At 38.9% G+C, this 19900-nt stretch overlaps 5 protein-coding genes across 5 annotated transcripts; 3 read left to right on the top strand and 2 right to left on the bottom strand.

Moving 5' to 3' along the window:
• Positions 1 to 729: 729 nt before the first annotated feature.
• LOC140790617 (inactive receptor-like serine/threonine-protein kinase At2g40270) lies at positions 730 to 5760 on the top strand. Its single transcript, XM_073140763.1, has 6 exons — positions 730 to 1239; positions 1331 to 1427; positions 3020 to 3591; positions 3679 to 3869; positions 3951 to 4083; positions 4934 to 5760. The coding sequence occupies exons 1-6, from the start codon at positions 1167 to 1169 to the stop codon at positions 5524 to 5526; spliced, it is 1659 nt and encodes a 552-aa protein (XP_072996864.1). The 5' UTR covers positions 730 to 1166; the 3' UTR covers positions 5527 to 5760.
• A 1070-nt stretch (positions 5761 to 6830) lies between these two features.
• On the top strand, positions 6831 to 7500 carry LOC140791348 (non-classical arabinogalactan protein 30-like). The gene has a single exon (XM_073141883.1). It carries the CDS (start codon positions 6994 to 6996, stop codon positions 7498 to 7500), a length of 507 nt encoding a protein of 168 aa, XP_072997984.1. The 5' UTR covers positions 6831 to 6993.
• Positions 7501 to 7925: 425 nt separating this feature from the next.
• On the bottom strand, positions 7926 to 11876 carry LOC140790208 (importin subunit beta-1-like). The gene is made up of 3 exons (XM_073140177.1): positions 11736 to 11876; positions 8497 to 10920; positions 7926 to 8412 (listed from the first exon to the last, which is right to left on the bottom strand). Exons 2-3 carry the CDS (start codon positions 10908 to 10910, stop codon positions 8214 to 8216), a joined length of 2613 nt encoding a protein of 870 aa, XP_072996278.1. The 5' UTR covers positions 10911 to 10920; positions 11736 to 11876; the 3' UTR covers positions 7926 to 8213.
• A 742-nt stretch (positions 11877 to 12618) lies between these two features.
• LOC140791256 (pentatricopeptide repeat-containing protein At2g30100, chloroplastic) lies at positions 12619 to 15694 on the bottom strand. Its single transcript, XM_073141728.1, has 2 exons — positions 14784 to 15694; positions 12619 to 13633 (listed from the first exon to the last, which is right to left on the bottom strand). Exons 1-2 carry the CDS (start codon positions 15474 to 15476, stop codon positions 12860 to 12862), a joined length of 1467 nt encoding a protein of 488 aa, XP_072997829.1. The 5' UTR covers positions 15477 to 15694; the 3' UTR covers positions 12619 to 12859.
• A 2364-nt stretch (positions 15695 to 18058) lies between these two features.
• Positions 18059 to 18916, top strand: LOC140791191 (uncharacterized). The gene has a single exon (XM_073141605.1). It carries the CDS (start codon positions 18059 to 18061, stop codon positions 18914 to 18916), a length of 858 nt encoding a protein of 285 aa, XP_072997706.1.
• The last annotated feature ends 984 nt before the right edge of the window (positions 18917 to 19900 follow it).

Here is a 19900-nt window from a genome sequence, read left to right on the forward strand (position 1 = left end):
AATTGCATTAGGAGATACAACTGCTGCTGCTGCTGCTGTTATTTTATGTTAGTTCTGAACTGATGCTAAAGCTAAACAGCTGATAAAAAATTGAGGGAAAAAAATAGTGAAAGTGAGCTCGATTATAATAGTTAATGATATGGTATATAAAAAATATATAGAAAGTGACGCTTTCTCCTACTCTGGAAGAGAAAGTGAAACGAATCAAAATAAGAACCGTTCAGATGATTTTTGTGTGATACAAGTAATGGAAAAAAAGAGAATCCAAATAGAATCATTATTTCTTTCTAACCTTTTCTTCCACACAAAGACAACTCTTTAATCATTTCTTATCATTTGTTGGTTTAGATCCTCCGCAACCTGGAGAAAGGATTCAATGCCACTTCCAAATCATGTGGCGGTTTATCCAAAAACTTTTCATCTTTTAAGCCTAATCGATTTAGTAAAAAAATATTGCATAGCAAAAACAAATTTCTACATTTTTTTTAATAGTCCATCTTTTAATTCGTTTCAAAGAAGAATCAACTGAAAAAAGAGAATTAATATACACCCCTGCCGTACAATGCGGACATACCCTGTTTTAGTACTACCAAAATTTCTTCACGAGATTCTCCCCTACTAACTTCCAAGTTCCAACCTACTGTCTCTTTCCTCTTCAAGTAAAACTGTGCACCGCTCAAACATTCCTGTCGGTCGAACCAAAATTAGGAACGGCTCATCCTCCTACCTATCTGCGAGAGAGACCGGCCACGATTCAACTAAAAATTTTCACTCCACACCCTGCGATTTTACACATATTACGATTTGAGCCCTGCGTTCTTACACAAATTAATCCAAATGCCTTGAATTAAATCTAAATATCAGTATATTATAATAGGGTGCTAAATGGAAATTTTCCGGTTAGAAAGTGCCGTATTTAAAGCGATCTGACTACCGAGAGAGAGAGAGAGACAGAGAGAGACGAAATGCGGTCATGGAGTCGCCCCTGAGCTTTTCTTATCGCCACTTCCACCTCGCCCATTCCCCTTTACGCGTTTCCTTCCCTCCTCGAGATATCTGATCTCATCCATGATCGTAATCCAATCACCGGTATCTTCCAGCTCGAATTATCCAATCTTTTGAGTCTAAATTTTGTCGCTTTGTTCGGATTTGGTTGGGGTTTTCCGATGGATTGGTTTTTACTGGTGTTCCTACTACTGTCCTGGGGGGTAGATCTCGGCGATGGCTACGGCGTGGAAGGTGAGGTGCTATTTTAGAGTTTTGGGGTCGTTGGATTTGGTGGAATTGGGAATTGATCTCGGAGATTTCTATGTTTGATTTTGGTTGACAGGGATGGAGCTTTCCAGATTTGGAAAGGAGGTGGAGTTGGACAGCAGTGGAGATACTTCACTCCATCCGTGTTGTTCTGAAGGAAGAGTTGTTGCTCTGTGAGTGTTGAAGCTTTTAATAACTATGATCCTTTTTGTTAAAGCTTGTTTTTTTTCTTATTTCTATGATTTATCTGTATCGGTAGAAACATTGAGACGACTTTGTTTAGGGACGATGTATGAATTTTGGCGATGCTCTTTCTATGGAACTTCAATATGATGCTCTTTCTATAATCGCAAGTTGCAGTCTTGGCACAGGATCAGCTAAAATTGGTAGTTGTGACATCATGTCTGTAATCAGAAGTATGAGCATCATCGGTGGAGAGCATGAACATAATTTTAAATTTTTATTTGCTGAATAAGGAGTAAACTGGAAGTGCTTGGATACAATGGAGAAATGAATGTGAGATTACTTTATATCTGGCTGTTTGAAGGGTCCATTATAAATTTTATTTACTTTCACAAAGTTAAGGGGTTTAGATAATCGCCATATATACAGTAGATAAGGAATAGCTATTCATTTACCACGGGAAGAGAAGTAAACAGCTGGGAGGAATAGCTAAGAGTATTGAGTCTTCCTAGGAGCTATGATCGAATCATCTAAAATTTCTTGGTCACAAAAGGGTGAAAGAATTGGAGTCTGTTGCTAAAACTGTCAGCGCACTTGCTGGAAATATAGGAGAACTGAACAAGAATCACAGAGTTATTGATTTTGTGCTATGCGCAGAATATGTGTCTTCCTAGGAGCTATGATAGAATCACCTAAATTTCTTGGTCACAAAAGATTGAAAGAATTGGAGTCTGTTGCTAAAAATGTCAGTGCACTTGCTGGAAATATTGGAGAACTGACCAAGAATCACAGAGTTATTGATTTGTGCTATGGACAGAATATGATAATAATCTCCCGAGTGGCTGCATAAAGCCTCTAAAAGGTAATTTAAGAAATACAGTTCGAAGTATTTCAAGAGAAACACATTTTATTTATTTATTTTTCTTCTGTAGTACAAGATGGCTGGAGATTTCTGATTTAGTGGTATGTTTGCTAGGAACCGTATCATATTCATGCAAACCTCTGTATCTGGTTTCAAGTGTCTGACAAAGGCTTGCATTTGACTAGTACTCAAGTATATATATTCTTCTTCTTTCGTTAGGGTATGTTTTCATCTTGAATTAACAAGGGCATTAGATATGAAGCAATGTGTATAAGTTGAATCAATGTTTCTTAGGCAAGACCCATCTTCCATATTCCAATGATAGCTCTGGTATATTGAAGATTCAAAATTTCAGACATGTTTGATTTTTCTAGAGGAATCAAGGAGATTATAATATTAATATTTTTCTTTCTTAAGCAAACTAAATATACATGGGTGCTAGACAACTGTGAATCTTCTGATGTTATGGGGTATGTATCTTGACTTATTTTCCACTAGAATGATATATTTACTACATTACCCCATCTTGTTATAATTTTATAATCACGGTCTATTGGGATTTTTCATTGTAACTTATGCAGATCATCCATCATTGTCATCACATCAAGAAATTCAGCAAATGTAGCTGTCACAATTGAAAATGGATAAGAGATGGATAATAAATACTACGATACCATTCTGTAGATTCCCATGCTAAATCTTTTATAAATCTTATGATAGGAATAATCAAAATCCACATATAAGGAAACTTCTACAGACACGCAGTAAAGAAAATGCATCACCGGCACCAGCACCTGCACACAAAGGCAGCCAAAAAAAAGGAGAGCAAAAGCAAGGAAAATCCAAGTCACCAGCACCAGCACCAATTTCATCTCCAATTTCTGCACCCTCGATAGCACCCGTATTTCCGCCTTCCCATCCGCCAGGGCGCTCAGAGTCACCGTCCCCTTCTAAACCACCTGTCTTCTCTCCTGCTTCCAGCCTTACTCCCTCCCTTGCCCCCACTCCTACACCAATGACTGAGCCTCCATCCCAAAAAGCAGAACATAATCCTGGGTCTGGTGCTGCACTTCCTATGTCCCCCTCTGGCAGTCCTTCACCATCAGAGGTGGTAGATTCTCCAGCAAGGCATCCAACTTCCTGGACTACATATGTGTCAATAGCAGCAGGAGTTTCCTTCTTCCTTGCCATTTCTGCAGTATTATTTATCTGCTGCCGAGCTAACAAGGTTGTGACTGTTAGACCTTGGGCGACAGGCTTAAGTGGACAATTACAGAAAGCATTTGTGACAGGTATCCTTGCTTTTGGATCATATGTTTAGTTTTGTTTTTCTTCAGTTGAATTTCATTACCTGATTCTTGGATACAATTTTCTTACAGGTGTGCCTTCACTTAAACGGTCAGAACTGGAATCAGCTTGTGAAGACTTCAGCAACATCATCGGTTCTTTATCAGATTGTATATTGTACAAGGGGACTTTGTCAAGCGGAGTTGAAATTGCAGTCATATCTAGCACAATAACATCGAGAAAAGACTGGTCAAAACAATGTGAATCCCAGTTTAGGAAGAAGGTAAAAATATGATTTATCTAAACCAGTTCTAGAACTCTATGGAATGCATACACATTAGCTGAAAATCGGTTGTGGTTTCAGATCACAAGTTTGTCCAAAGTCAACCACAAGAATTTTGTTAACCTGCTCGGCTACTGTGAGGAAGAACAGCCTTTTACCAGGATGATGGTGTTCGAGTACGCTCCAAATGGGACACTTTTTGAGCATCTCCTAAGTAAGTCTCCCACTTAACAGAACCTACTCCAGATAAGACCTGTTAAAAAGACTACCAACATATTTTTGCAAATATAAATCTAAAGTTCTAAACCCCAAGCTAGGATTTCGACTTGAATTAAGGTGTGCAGTGCTTTAAAGAAGTACCAATATATGTTGCTTCCAGTACTTAAGTCATTAAGATGGTCACATGAAAGGCTTTCTCTGTGGAAATTATTTTTCTTATCTGCATTACTGCCGTTCCCCCCAAGATTCAAGATATTAGAAGAGTAATACAGAAGAACACCTTGCTGTGTTTCATGAAGATCATGTCAAATTCAGTTTAATAAGGTTATTAGATATGGAAAAAAGTCCCTGCCAAATATGATGGAAGTATGCATAGGCTAGTTGTTATTCCTAGAAAATGGGTGATGAAAACATTGTGATTATCCCTAGTTAGGATGAGCATCGCCTAAGTAAGTCTCCCACTTAACAGAACCTACTCCAGATAAGACCTGCTAAAAAGACGACCAACATATTTTTGCAAATATAGATCGAACGTTCTAAACCATTCAGAAGAACACCTCGCTGTGTTTCATGAAGACCGTGTCAAATTCAGTTTAATAAGGGTATTAGATATGGAAAAAAGTCCCTGCCAAACATGATGGAAGTATGCATAGGCTAGTTGTTATCCCTAGAAAATGGGTGATGAAAACATTGTGATTATCCCTAGTTAGGATGACATTTTTTTATCATCATCAGGTTAAAATGCGAAGCGAGATGCTTTTATTGTTCATCTGAGTTTACTCCGTATGTATATTCTTTTTAGTTACCGTCTTACCTCTGACAGCATATATTAATGGTTGGTGCAGTGAAAGAAACTGAGCACTTGGACTGGATGACAAGACTTAGGATATCCATGGGAATAGCCTATTGTCTAGAGCACATACAGCAGCTAAGGCCTCCTGTTGTTCTGAGAAATCTCGATTCATCTACGATCTACCTAACTGACGACTTTGCTGCCAAGGTCTCAGATCTTGATTTCTGGACTGAAGCAAAGGTAAGTGATTCGGCTACTGAAAGCTCAGGCCCCTTGGCACTATCATCAGACCCACATAATATCGTCTACCAATATGGTAAAATTTTGCTAGAGATATTATCAGGCAAGCTATTTTCTGAAGAGGATGGCCAGCTAGAGCGCTGGGCTTCTTGTTACTTAACTGGGGAGAAGCCTCTTATAGAAATGATAGACCCCAGCCTTAAATCCTTTTCGGAAGAAACCGTCGATGCACTGTGCGAGGTGGTACGGTCCTGCATTAATTCAGATCCGAAGAAGAGACCAATGATGGCGGACATCGCAAAACGTTTGAGAGAGATCACAACAATGCCACCAGATGGAGCGGTCCCAAAAGTCTCACCACTTTGGTGGGCTGAGCTCGAGATTATTTCTGCTGAGGCTAACTAAACATGAAACCAGCTACCCTTGTTTGTGAGTAGAAATTCTTTTCTCTTGTTGGTTTGTTCTACAATTTTCCATGTGTGCAAGTATAACAGTAAGGAATGTAATCCAAAGAAGGCAGAGGTGGTTGATGTTGTATCATCTTTGTTGTGCAGAGTGTTTAAGGTTTGCTTATGTTTGTGAAGAATAAATTTAAACAAAATGAAAAATCTTGAGATGTGCATTCATCCATCTTATAAATTTTCTTCCTTTGCCGATTCTGTGTACCAATTTCTTTTTGGTGATTTTAGCTTAAGATTCGCTGAGTTTAATTGTTGTTCTGGTTAATAGCTTGTCAGAAATGAGGAATATTATTTATTTATTTATTTGCTATAAGGATGAATAAATAACTCGTTTGATCATGGGTGAATCACGATACAGAGGTGTTATATTTATCAAAAAAGGATTGAATTAACCTGATTCTGTATGAAAATGCCGTTTGGATTTTTATTAGTTCTGCTAATACATTTATTCATGGGAGATTCTAGAACATATTATTCAGAAGGGATTTGATTCTAGAACGTAACCATGGACGGGTATTCATTTATTTAATTCTTTAACAATCTTTACAAGGGATTTGATTCGAGAATAGATTAATATTTTATCCCAATCTTCTCTCCAATAGGCTTAGTCTCGATAAGTTTATCCCAACTCCCTAAAAATTAATTCCCAATGAGCTTTCTTAATTATTCCCACGTATCTTTTGGGACTTCATGGATCAATATATATTTATTATAGTTTTGGCCGACTATATCTCAAAGTGCTGTTCCACTATATAATTCCACCTCGCATTAATTATTATAATTATTTTAGACATAGATTAGATAAAAAAGTTATTAAATTATTTACTCTGAGTCTCACTATGTCATTGAGTTGCTATAAGTCATTACGCTGTCTAGTTATCAATTAAATGAAGCATGATAAATATATATTTTTTCCTCTCCTTGCTATCTTTTCATTCATAAAGTGCTGTTGGGTGATCATTAATTATTATAAGATACAACCAAGATCTAAAAAATATATATTCTCATACCACTTGGGTTTGTTTCTCAATAGAAATACATATATCCACAACTCTTTGTTATAATCTTATCCCATACACACAAACTGGCCTTCACGTAGCCATGAACTCTTTCCCAAACCCTTCTGCACGTCTACATGCACAACAATATCCAGTTATTCTGTTCCTCAAGATCACTCTAATCATATCCCAAAAAAAAAAAACTCCCATCAAACGATCAAAACAACAAACAAATCCTCCTCTAAATTCTATTTACTCTTTTCACTTCCTCATATATATATCATAAGGAACAACTTATCGGAACGCTGCATATATAAACCTCCCAACTCCTACCATCTCCAAACCATCCAAAAGAACACATTAACTCATCAACTCCTCCTCTCCTTTCCACAAACAAAAAAGCTCAACTGAAGATGTCGAGCCAACTCCTTTCCATCCTCCTCCTCGCATCACTCCTATCCCTTGCAGTTGCTCATAATCATCCAAAGCCTAAGGATAAGATCCGAGTCATGGTTGAAGGAATTGTCTACTGCCAGTCTTGCTCGCAGTCCGGTTGGTCGCTGACCGGCGCGAAGGGGCTGCCCTCGGCCAAGGTGAGCATCACTTGCAGAGATCACAAGAACCGGCCGGCCAACTATAACGTCGGCACGACCGACGGCAATGGTTACTTCTTGACAACCGTAGACGTGACAGACATCAAGGATTTCTACAAGCACGATCCTGAACAGGCCTGCTCCGTTCGCCTGCTCGCCTCGCCGGACGTCAACTGCAACCTTTTCACCAACATCAACAATGGCCTTAGTGGAGCTTCCATTAGAGATGAGGGTAAGAGGGTGTATGGGCCGACGTACGATACAGTGTTGTATGCCGCTGGGCCGCTGGCTTTCCGGCCGGCGTACTGCGTGCCGTCGCATTACTGAGGATGAGGATGAAACTGGCTGCGGAGTGTGTGGTTTGGCACCTTGAGTTTGAATACTGAGCGACTTTTTCTTTTTTCCTTTTCAAGTCCTTGATTTTTTCTTTTTCTTTTTCTTTTGTTGTGTGTCTGAAGGTGCATTTGAGTTTGTATGTCTTGCAGTGATTTTCTTTTGCCTTTTCTTTTCAAAAACTTCTGATTAATAATATGTTTCTTGATGTGTATTATGATATAGAGGAAAGCATATATGCTGTGATTTTGGTTAATTTGGATTTGATACCTCGCAAGTAGTAGTCTGATATTAAGTATTTGACCATTTAAGGCTGCACAGATCAAAAGAAAATAGACAAACAAACTGATGATATCGATGGATTACAATTTCAATCAAACAGTATTTTGAATTCAGCAATCAAAATAAATACCCAAGAATGACCAATCAATCACCACAGACATGTGGATATAATAGTATTGGAAGTTCATGATCCACAACAATATCTCTAGAACGGGCAAGTAAGTCACTGCCGCTCTAGCCATCAAACACAGAAGATAAAGTGGGATTTAAGACACAACATCCTATGATACAATGTCTCCGAAAAAAATTACAACTGACACACTTTTGTAATCTAGAAATTTATAAATTCAATATCGCTTGAGAACCAACAAGCATTCTACTGCAAGAAAAAAAAAAAAGAAAAAAAAAAGCGAAAAAGCTTCAGCTCATGAAACCAGTACTTGGCTGATCATTCCCTGCGTCCAAGTTGCTGTCTCCTTCAATTGGTCGTCCTCGGACTGGAGACATTCTACCAAGAAATCAACATGGAAGGTACAATCTTTGAACAAAACCTTTGTGTTTGGTCCAAGCGTGTTTGCGAGATCGCCCATTGCAGCAATTGCAGCTCTAGTCACCCCCTCGTCCCTGCGAAAAAACTCAAACATATATAGTGTTAAGATGTCATCAGTAATGATTGTCAAAATTCTATAAGCTGTAAACACTACCCACCTGTTCTTGTCTCTAAAGACTGCTTCGGTGAACTGCAGAAGATGGCTTGCATAAGGCATCATTAACTCTGCTTTTGAGCCTTTGAAGCCCTGGAGGATGCCAGAATAAGCCTCAAAAATGCATCTTCTAAGTTGGTCCCCATAGTCTAGCATATCCTCATCACTGTCATCCAAATGAGAGCAGAGCTCTGCAGCTCCTTGTAACATGGGAATGACATAAGGCACGTACTTCTGAAAAAGTTCACCAATTGCAAGGGCAATATCTCCAAAGCATGAAAAAATAGGAGGTTTGACAGCACGATTAAGCATTGGGTTAGAGAGATCCTTGAGAAGAGCACTCATGATACCATCACAGAACTGAAGCACATTTTTATCCAAAGCACGACATATATCACCGACCACGCCAACCGAGATAGAGCAGACGTGATATTCCTCAAAATTTTGCAAGCCCATTTCTAGATACTTATAGAACTCGGGCATATACTTCTCAAACTCTGAACCAGTAGCATAAGCAAGAGACCCAATGGCAAGCATTGCTTCTTCGTGCACTGAAGAACTGTGGCAAGCGAAGACCTGGAGCAATACGGCCATCATTTGATCTGCAGATTGGAGAATTATTGATTTTGCATTAGAGCTGCTCAATTTCTGTATTATAACTTGAAGGGCACCACAGAGCAACGCTTGCAGATCACTTTGCTTTTCCCTGTCATCTGAGGAAACGATCTGGAGCTCCAGAGTCTGGCCTAACCTCTTCAAGATTTCAAGTAATAACTGAGCAATAATGTTTATAGTCTCAGGTACATTGCTGCATCTAACTACCTCATTCAATGTTTCATATGAAGAAGCTCGAAGCCTGGAGTTGTTTGTATCAGCACGATCAGCAGAATAGAGGAGAGCCGAAATGAGATCACCAAGATACGGTGTGAGTAGTGATGAAGTGGACCCAGGAGCTTCATATCCCTGGGCAAGAAAGTAAATGGCGCCACATACTTTCTCAGACACATTAGGAGCATCTCTACTACTATCCAACAACACAGACATTATTCGAGGAAGGTTTTCACTAGTTATTACTGGATAGGAACTGATGGGAGAGTGCAGGAGCTCAAATATCCTACCAATTGTCCATGCTGTAGTGTCCTTAACATGAGTATTCTGATCTCTCATTGCATTAAGCAAGAAATCAAGTCCAGCTTGAACTAGAGGTGCAAGCTTCTCAACAGATGGACCCTCAAGAATAGAACCGAATGCGAAAGTAGCTGCTTCCCTGCTGCGCCAGTCAGTCTTTGCAATGTTACCCTCCACGAAAGGCATAACAAGAGGCACGACTCCATCCCCGACAGTCCTTGCAACAAGTCCAAGGCAGGTCCCACCAGCCATGGACAAGTTCCATATACCATCATCTTGATCCTGCTCCTCCTCTTGCTTCAACAGTGTTTCTAACAACATAGGCACAAGCAAAGGAAGAGCCTTTTCAACAAAATGGAAGTTAGGACAGGAGCTTCCATTGCTAGATTCCTCAAATTCGTCTTGAATCGCAATCTCCTCATCGCAGATGGTGCTCCAAAACTCGATGGCTTGAAGGGCAACAGGCTCCTCATCTCCCCTTACAGCACTTGCTGTCAAATTAAAGAGAGACTGCATGTAAGCCTCCAGAATCTCATAATACGTGGAGGCTATTGAAACAAGGCACTCAAGAGCAGCTTGCCTGATTTCTAATTCTTTAGATACAGCAGTCTCACAAACGATCTTCATTATGTAGTTCCTCTCTAGCTCATTCTGAAAGTTAGTCTGAGCAAAATCCAGAGCATTATACAATGCTTTAACAGCAGCAAGACGGACTTCAAAGCTGTGCTCCATCTGACTCATGCCCTGCACCACAGCAGTAAGAACAGCATTAACTTGGTCCTGCTCCAAGTCCTCAGGAGCTATCTCCTCACAGACATATCCCAGTGCCTCCAAAGTTGCCTGTTTTAGAGAAGGAGCATCTTGTTGTGTCATGTTGTTTAGCAGGTTTCCTATGAGTTCCTGCCATTCCCGGCGGGGAATCTCAATTGCAGCAACCTTGGCAATGACTTGTGATGAGGTGCGCCGCGCTTCTGATACAGATGATCCAAGTGTCCTTAACAGGGATTCCTTGATCTGGAACTTGATCGCAGGATCCACACTTATCCATTGCTGGGATAGGTTTTCTTTCCTAATTGAATCTTTTGCATCCAAAGAATTTTTTAGCACAATACCAGCAAGCCTTCGCGATTCAGGAGGTTTTTGGTCATTTGATAGTTCAATCGACAAAGCGAGGAGGAAATGTGGAAGACTCTGCTCCTGGAACTGTTTGAGATTTCCCTCTGCAGAAGAACGAATCTGACCATCCTGAGACTGGGCAGCCAAAAGTATTTGAGTAATCTCCATTGCCATTTCGATGACACTGCAGAAAGGTACACAGAACCAAGTGATGCATAAAGCTAACAAAAATTTCAAAAAAGAAAAAAGAAAAAGAAAACAAGTTTCAGGGAGGTCAAAAAAAGCAAGAAAAATAAAATCATTTCCAGATGATCAATTGGTTAAGATCGTTTACAGCTATACCAAATAATTCTCTCAAAGCTACCCCAAATTTACCGGGGAAAAAAATATCATTTATGAGGATTACACCAAATGTATGGCAAGCTTAATAGATCTTGGCAAAAAAGAAGGCTTGGGACTTTAAATAGCTTGACATCCTGATACCTTCACAGCCATATTGACCATGAAATTAAAGATCAAAAGGTAGAGCGAACTGAGTTTAACCAGCTTTCACCTCATAATCAAGTCATTGATAACGATTCACAAAAAATAAGTAATTCTAGAAGTCCATTAAGTAGTTGAGGGTTTTAGCCATTTAATCACAACTAGCATCGAAGAAAAAATCGTTACTACTGAGCCAAATAAAGTATTTCACTTCCTGGAGATTCCAATATTCCACTACTATAAAAACCTACCACAAAGTACGAAAAGAAGAAATAAATCAGATAACTCACCACAAGATCCACTATTCCTAAGCCACAGAGTTGCAAAATTTCCTAAGCGTGTCCATATCTCACATATCGAAAACCTAATCACAAAAGCTACTTCGTACGAAGAAGAAACAAACAAAAGGATGACTAGAAACCAGAATCTACAGCATAAAACGACGACAATTACTATAATATTCGCTCAAATCTGGAAGAGAAATGAACAATAGATAAGATATTCGCCGGCGAATACCCTGGAATCGGATCGATCACACGAAGCGCGTCGCTTAGGAGTTTCGCTCGATTCGCCTATCGGTGCTCGATAGAGGAGAGGAATGGAGAAGAGATCGATCTGGGATCGGACGGGATTTTATAAAAGGGTTTATTTCGAATTGGTTAAAGAAGCGGGAGTGAGTTGTGTGCGAGGCGAAACCCTAATTTTTGAAATGCGTACACTCGCATTGCACGTGGGAGGTTGCGGCCCAATAGAATTACGGGCCTCCAAAGGTTAACATTTGGGCCGGATCTGACGACGACCGAATTCCGAAACCCGTCTGCATGCAATTCGGATCCGGATCCACGTCATTTGATTCGTTAAAAGGCAAGGCAACAAAGAAAGATACTAAATTATATTTTTCAACCCCTTAGATGAACTATTTGCCTTTCATATACGCTTTTGCTCTTTAGATGTGCAATATGATATTAAGTACTAAAAATTAATGTTAAGACTCACAAAATGCAACTTGGATGGTACAATGTGAAAATTTTAGCTTTGCCTTGTCTCGGTATGTGAAGCCTAGCATCTTGGATGGTTGACTCTATTATTGATCACATTATTACACTAATTCATAATTTTTAAAATTATAAAGTTATGTACATATATCAGAAAGTCAATCTTATGTGATAGAAACAAAGATAGAAAACGGGTCAACTACTCCTAACACTCAAAAGGAAGAATTTTTTTTTTTCTGTGTTGCTTTAATTTTTAGTCTCCTGCCCTAATGAAGCATTTTGTAAACGTTATGGCTAATTTATAAAATTCTCTTTTTTGTTGAAAAAAAAATTAACTGCTAAAATATAATTTAGCCCAAAACCATCTTAGGAGCATGGTTGCATCCTGCACATTAGAGAATATGTGGAAAATTGCTGCTCATCAAAGTATTATTATTCAATTCACAGAGTAAAAATATACTGTTCTGAAAATAAGCAGCATATACATCTCTATACAGACAGGAATTTATTTTCTGAAATTTTAATCACATCATATACATGTTTACCCACTGATTGATAACTATACAAGTTTGGTGAAATGATTTAGGAAAGTTATAGCACCAGCCGTGGAAAATCCTACAGAACAGCAGCCTTTCTTCGCAGACTTCAGAGCATCTTTACAATCCACAGCTTGTACTTGTGCATATACAAATATAGAAGGCAAGGCCCAATTAGATCCATAGCTGATAGACGCTTGCAAAGATTGATATAAGGTTCAATATCTCCAGAATCCTGTATACTTCTTCGCAGTCCCTGCAGTACAGCTGCCCTGTCCAAGTACTCAGGACATAGACCCAAGTCGAGCATTTTTATGAGAGTTTCTGAAGCATCTAAATAGAATCCTCCTTTGACGTAACCTCGCAATAGCCATGACAATGTCTTCTTACGATGCCTCGAACTCAAAGATTCCACTCCAGCAAGTAACCGACGGACAGCACCCTCTTCCTTTTGGGAAGCACAAATGGCTAAGATAACATCATAAAGCTCCCTATCAGGCTTCTTGCCTAACAATTTCATTTGCCATAACTGATGCTCAGCTTCAAGTCCACGACCTGCACATGTATACAATGCAAGGAGTCTTTCATGAACAGCTCCAGAGATCTGAGAGCTTCCTTCCTGTGTTGCCCAATATGACAAACGGTTTCCATCCCTTATAATATTTGACTGGTATTCTTCAATGTTGCGCGAGCTTTCGTCATCTAGTTCAGAAATAAAGCCAGCCTTTATCGAGCCATTTAACTTACGCAATGCCTTCGAAAACTCTTTCTGCTCCTTGACCAAGGCAGTCAATCCTATTAGATAACTGTAAACCTCAGGTTTCAATCCAGCCTCCTTAAATTCAATGACCAATCTAACTGCATCCATGTAGTTTCCATCTACCTGAAATAAAGAAGAAAAGAAATATGATTCTTGAACTAATTTAGCCATTCTTCTCACACAAACTACGGACTCATTTTCCTAAAAAAATAAAGGAAGTTATCATCAAAGGACAACAAATATGCAGTATAAGTAGAAGCATCAACCTGATGCACATGTCAGCAAATTGCTCATATTATGCAATTGATGACATAATATGTTCTAATATGATGCATGACATATTCTTGCATGATTACCAGATGTGCATCAGATGCTACTAGACATGAGATAGAACAAAGTGAATGACTGTTTTCCTCACGTGGATGGAGATTTATGGAAGCATAAAAGAAAATGAGAAACAGCGCAATCTCATTCTCTTTTAGCAGACAAAAAAAGCAAAATCTCTGTCGCAGACCAACAGGAGAAATTACTTTTAAAGAGTATAGCTGAGACATATATCTGCTAACCCCTTGTAAATCCAATATAGTAACTAAAAAGATAGATTAATAAAAGGTTACTAACAATTAACAAAAAGCTTAAAAAGGAGGACCTGAGACAATCAGAATAGCTCAACAAATACACAACCAAAATTAGGACTTAACTGTCGCTGAGCCTAGAGACAAAAACTATAAACAGTAAAAGATTTTTATCTGTGCACCAAATGTCCTCTGTTAGAATATTGAAGTAAAATTCAACTATCTAGAACTACTTGAGATTGTGGAACAAGCATCGCTCCCCTTTCAACCATTAAAGGGATAATTATGCATTTGCCGTTTTCAACCCTCATGTTTAATGGCTTGCATCTTGTATGTAAATTTGTTAACATCAACTATTTTTTTGATACTAGTGAAGAGGACCCCTCCCTTTGAAGGTTATTGTCTTCTTTTCTTCTTCACTGAATACTTTACATGTCTACAGGGTTTTTTTAGAAAGTTACTCCTATGTTCCATTCAACCTGACTGCAATTAGCAGTGTACATCACTCAACTAACACAGATATTTTGCAATCTACCTGTCAACTGACCCTTTTAACATACCAAAGATATTTTTAAGTGTCTAATTAATCCAAGACTTCAAAATTAATCAGAACAAACGTATGGAACTATTGATCTAACAGAAGAGAAATCATAAAGCGTTTTAAATAATAAGAATAAGCACCAAAATGAATCTATTACCATCATCTTCCAGGCAAGATAACCAACTGGTCCTTCTCTCTCCTTCTCTCCTCCTTCCCCAATCCTATAACCCCCAACTCCCCCTCTCCTCATCACATCCTTCACGAACTCCACCGCCCTATCCTTCTTCCCCCTCTCCCAGTACAAAGCAACCACCTTTTCGACCATGCTAAACCCCGGCTCCAATCCCACGCATTCCATCTCATTCAGCAGCGCCACCACATCACCCACCGCATGGTCCTCCCCCACCAATCTCTCAATCCACCCACAAGCAATCGAAACCATGAGCTCCATCGTCTCCCCATCCACTCTATTCTCCTTCCTTAGCCAATCGAACACTTCGAGAGCACAGTAGGAGTCCCTCCCCTCCTGAGCAAAGTAGACGAGCACCAACTGGAGCTCGCGCGCCGACAGCCGCTCGATCATCTCGCCGAGGACATCGGACGGATCCCTCACCATGCGCTCGAGCTCCTCGATCGCTTCGAAGAAGCCGTCGCCCATCTCGTCCTCCTCGTCTGCGGTGAGAACTCGATCGAATCGGACGGATCCATGAGGTTTGATCTGCAGAGGTCGGAAAGGGAAGGTAGGGTTTTGGAGTCTAATTAAGCAGGAATTGGGTTGGGGGAAGAGGTGGCGGCGGTGGGAGGAGGGGGAGAAGAGGAGGGATGAGTTGATGGGAGAGGAGAGAGCCATGGATGCGGGGGAATTGGAGCTCAAGCCATGGAGTTAGCGTTAGGGTTTGGGTTAGGGTTTCGGGGGATTGAAAAGAAATAGGGTTTTGGATTCGGAGTGTCTTCTCCTCCCGGTTCTTTGTCCAGCTATGGAGGGGGAGGAGGAGACGTGTCCCAGAGAGGAACAGAAGAGTAGGAAAGCGACGTACGACCTTTTCAACAAAAAAAAAAAAAAATCCTAATTTACAGAAACAGACTTGGAATTTAGAGCTTTTCGAATTAGAGCCTTTTGGTTTCTATTGTCAGGATATTTATACTTTACACTCTATAATTTACTTTATTATCAGTTCCACATGAATTCTTATTATTTAAACCCTGTATTTTATTTTTATTGTCTTCAAAACACTGTATAAGTTAATACGAAGTAATAATAAAAAGAAAAGGTAGAGTGCTTTTCATAATTATTTTTATTATTTTTATGTAAATCAAGCACTAAATTATTGAAAGGATGTTCAAAATAAGATTTTTTTATAAAAAAAATTGTTTAATCTAACAACTTCTAACATAGTGAAACTAAAAAAATTAGATAATAATAACTCTAACCACAATAAATCCCTTAATTTTCTCGGTGCAAAAATAAACGTTGACCCTAATCGCAAATATAAGAGACGAGTATCACTAATATTGCTGGCAAATTATTAAAAAAAAATACTTATATATATATATATATATATAATTTTTTTTAATAAACGAGCAATAATTCATAGGGTGAAAATATAGTGAAATAATATTATAAACTTACTAGCTCATATAGTATTGAAGTTAATCTCCTAATTATTTTGCTAAATGAACCCTAACTCGATATTAATAACAATCCCTGAATGAGATTTATAGCAATCTTGTTCCTCCAATTAAGGATGCATGCATGGTTAGTGGTTACATTAATAAATTAACAACGAAACCGAAGGGACCTTTCCTTGTATTCATATGAGAGGTCAAAATCAGACGATAGGATCCTTTTCTCCTACTTATTAATATAAATCCAAGGTCTCCATGATCACACCATTAACGTAGCTTTCTTTTCCATGCATTAATGATCCATCACACACACAATAACAACAAGAGAAAGAGACAAATAACATAATAACATATATTATATTATATTATATTATATATATAATTAAGTAGGTAGTTGAGTTATAAAATTTTATAAATCAGTTATGAATTTTATCTAGTTTATAATTCATACTTCTTTTTAAGAATTTTATAATCTGATTTTTTATTTTTTTTTTTATAATTTTTATTTAATTGATATTGTTTTGACTATCTGACGTCGACTAAATTATTAAAATATTTTTATTATTTTCATCTACTCCCGCTGTCTGTTATCCGTCTTCTTTAATTTAGAGTGTTAAATAAAAAGTATATATATATATATATATATAAATTAAATTATAATTTTTTTAAAAAAAGTGTGTAAATTATAAAATAAATAAATAGATAGAATGTGATTTATAAAAATAAAAATAAAAGAAGGGAGAGAGGATTGGAGATTAGAGAAGAGCACGTTTGTAGTTTGTTCGAGTAGGAGTAGTGAGTCCCGAGAGAGTGAGAGAGAGAAAGTGGAAAGCATCTGGATAGTGATGTCACTTTCAAAGAGGAGACAGTCGCTTGTTCCCAATGTGGGGCCAACCTACTACTATTGCTTTGCTCCCTAGGGACATTGGACAGTGGACACACTTCTTCTCTTTCTTTCTTGTGTATAAATATTAAATCCAACTTGCTACTTACTAATAAGTGCCTAAACAAAATATACTTTTACTATAAGATTGACGTATAGGTATATTAGATATTACATCCGATATATTCCTATTTAACAAAGGAGAAATCCTGACTTCATTCTATGTTAGTATACTAATCTACTACCTGATTAGTTTTAGTTTCTCTTTTAATATAACAGTCTTGGTTGTTTAAGAGTTAGTTTCTCTTTTAATATAACAGTCTTGGTTGTTTAAGAGCGGTATGCCTCCATTGTCCATTACTTTGGACAAGTTCTACTTCGGTGCACGATGACTAATTTTGTTTTCTTCGTAAGCGACTTCCCAGTTTCGAATTAAATAAGTACATTCATTATATTTTAGCCTTAAAAAGTATTCTAATAAAATATGTTTATATTTTTATTTTCTATAGTGTCCTTATAATATATATATATATATATATATTATTTACAAGGATAGTGTATAGATATCCATAGCTCACATAGAAGTCCATAGTATTTGAACATCCAACACCATTGCATGCATGCATGTCCATCCATAGAATTGGCATTGAGAACAATTAAATCTTTAGGCTCGAACCCTTACAAACTACTACTACCCAAAACCTGCCCATGCAATAAAAAGTCTGACTTCCCCTCTCACTGCACTCTCTCCTTTTCCTTTCCCCCCCAACCTCTCCTCTCTTCCCCCGACTATATACTAATTAATCCATATGACCACCGCCTTCCTCACCCAAACAAAGACGTCTATCCCACTTCCCCACTTTCTCCTCTCTCTCACCTTCCCAACTCCAACAAACCCAAGAAACCCACCCCCTAACATACCAATGGATGCAACTCCCCATCACTCCCCAATAGAACAGTACCCCATCCTCACTTCCCCTTCCCCTACTTCCCCTTCCTCCACTTCCACTACCCTAACCACAAGCCCGAGCAGTACTAGTAGCACCACCGCAAGTAGTGGAAAGAGAGGTAAAGGCAAAGGTGGGCCCGAGAACGGGAAGTTCCGGTACCGGGGAGTGCGGCAGCGGAGCTGGGGGAAGTGGGTCGCCGAAATCCGCGAGCCACGGAAGCGGACGCGGAAGTGGCTGGGCACTTTCTCCACTGCGGAGGACGCGGCTCGGGCGTATGATCGGGCCGCGTTAATCTTGTATGGCCCGCGGGCTCAACTTAACCTCCAACCGCCGAATTCGTTCTCTCTCAACACGCCTTCGTCTCCCACCACTTCAACTTCCACTTCCTCTGCCACTTCCACTTCCACTTCCACCTCCACTTCCACTACCACTCTCCGCCCGCTCCTCCCGCGCCCTTCCGGGTACCCCCACTTCCCCCTCACTTACCCCCCGACTTTCCTCTACTCCAACCCTACCCCAAACCCGAGCCTAACGCATCCCTACCCCTGCATGCCAGTACAGCTACACACCCAGAACGCGGGGCCCAGTTACGAAATGGGACACGTGGCGGCGGGAGACGAGGGGAGGATGAGCGAGGAAATAACCTCCCTTGCAGGGTCCGTCGGGTCGGGGCTATCGCTAACGTGCGCGGCGCCGGTGGCGGCGTCGCCGGTCGAGCAGTCGGTGTCGGCGACGCTCCAGGCGTCGTCGCCGATGTGGGGGTACGACGACTACGCGGGTGTCGGGTCGTGCTTGTGGGATGATTCGGATCCGTTTCTGTTTGATTTATAAAAATATTTAGGGTATCATATACTCTTCTAGGGTTAGGGTTCAATTCTGCATGAGTGACTTTTAGATATATCTAGGATGATTACATTGCATTAATTGTTTACCTATTTATATGTTTGGAAGAGATCTTCTGGTATAATATTAGGTGCTATTCTTTTAAAAAGTTCTTGGAAGAGATCTTGTTAAAAAAGTGCAACTCTTCTTCTTCTTCTTCTTCTTCTTCTTCTTCTTCTTCTTCTTCTTCTTCTTCTTTCCCTTGTTATATGGCAGGAAACAGTTCCTTAATTGCATCATTTGGTTGTTCTCCTATTTATAAGTTTGGAAGATTTTATGGTTTAATGTTGAGATTATTCTACTTCTGAGAAAGTGAGCAGTTACTCAAGAAATGTAATCGCTTTTTATTTATATGGAGAGAAGAAGTTTACTGCCAGTAATTTCCAGTTGAGGAATGATGAATTAATCATTGTGTTATAAGTAGATCTATTTTGCAAATTATTATCTTTACTACCATTATTTCCTGCACTTGATGATATTCGTAACACTAGAATTTAAGTTGAAGTTACTGAGGTAGATGTCATATGGTTCTATCTTTCAGAAAGGAAGGTTAATAGCCATGAAATATTGCTGATTATTTTGTGTCATCTTTCTCTTATCAATTGTTTTGATAATTTATGTGGCAGTTTGAAATAGATTTCTTTTTCATGCAAAATAAACATATGAATGCTTTATATTACAATAATATAAGATGTGCTTATATTGATGTTTGTGAATTATTCTTTTGTTTGAGAAAAAGAAAGGAATGTATCTATATTTCATTCTCATAACAAAAGCATCAAATTCCATGTTGGTTTGATTAATCTTATCCACAGCATTAATTGTTTTCTCTTTTATTATCAACTAAATTTTATCTTCATGAGATTCTTGTATATTTTATCCCCATTATATGTTTACTCCTTTGAATATTTATTCTTACAATGTTCTGTTGAA

Source organism: Typha latifolia, chromosome 6 (assembly GCF_019914945.1).
Source record: "Typha latifolia isolate L0001 chromosome 6, TyphaL0001v2, whole genome shotgun sequence".
NCBI classification, from domain to species: Eukaryota; Viridiplantae; Streptophyta; class Magnoliopsida; order Poales; family Typhaceae; genus Typha; species Typha latifolia.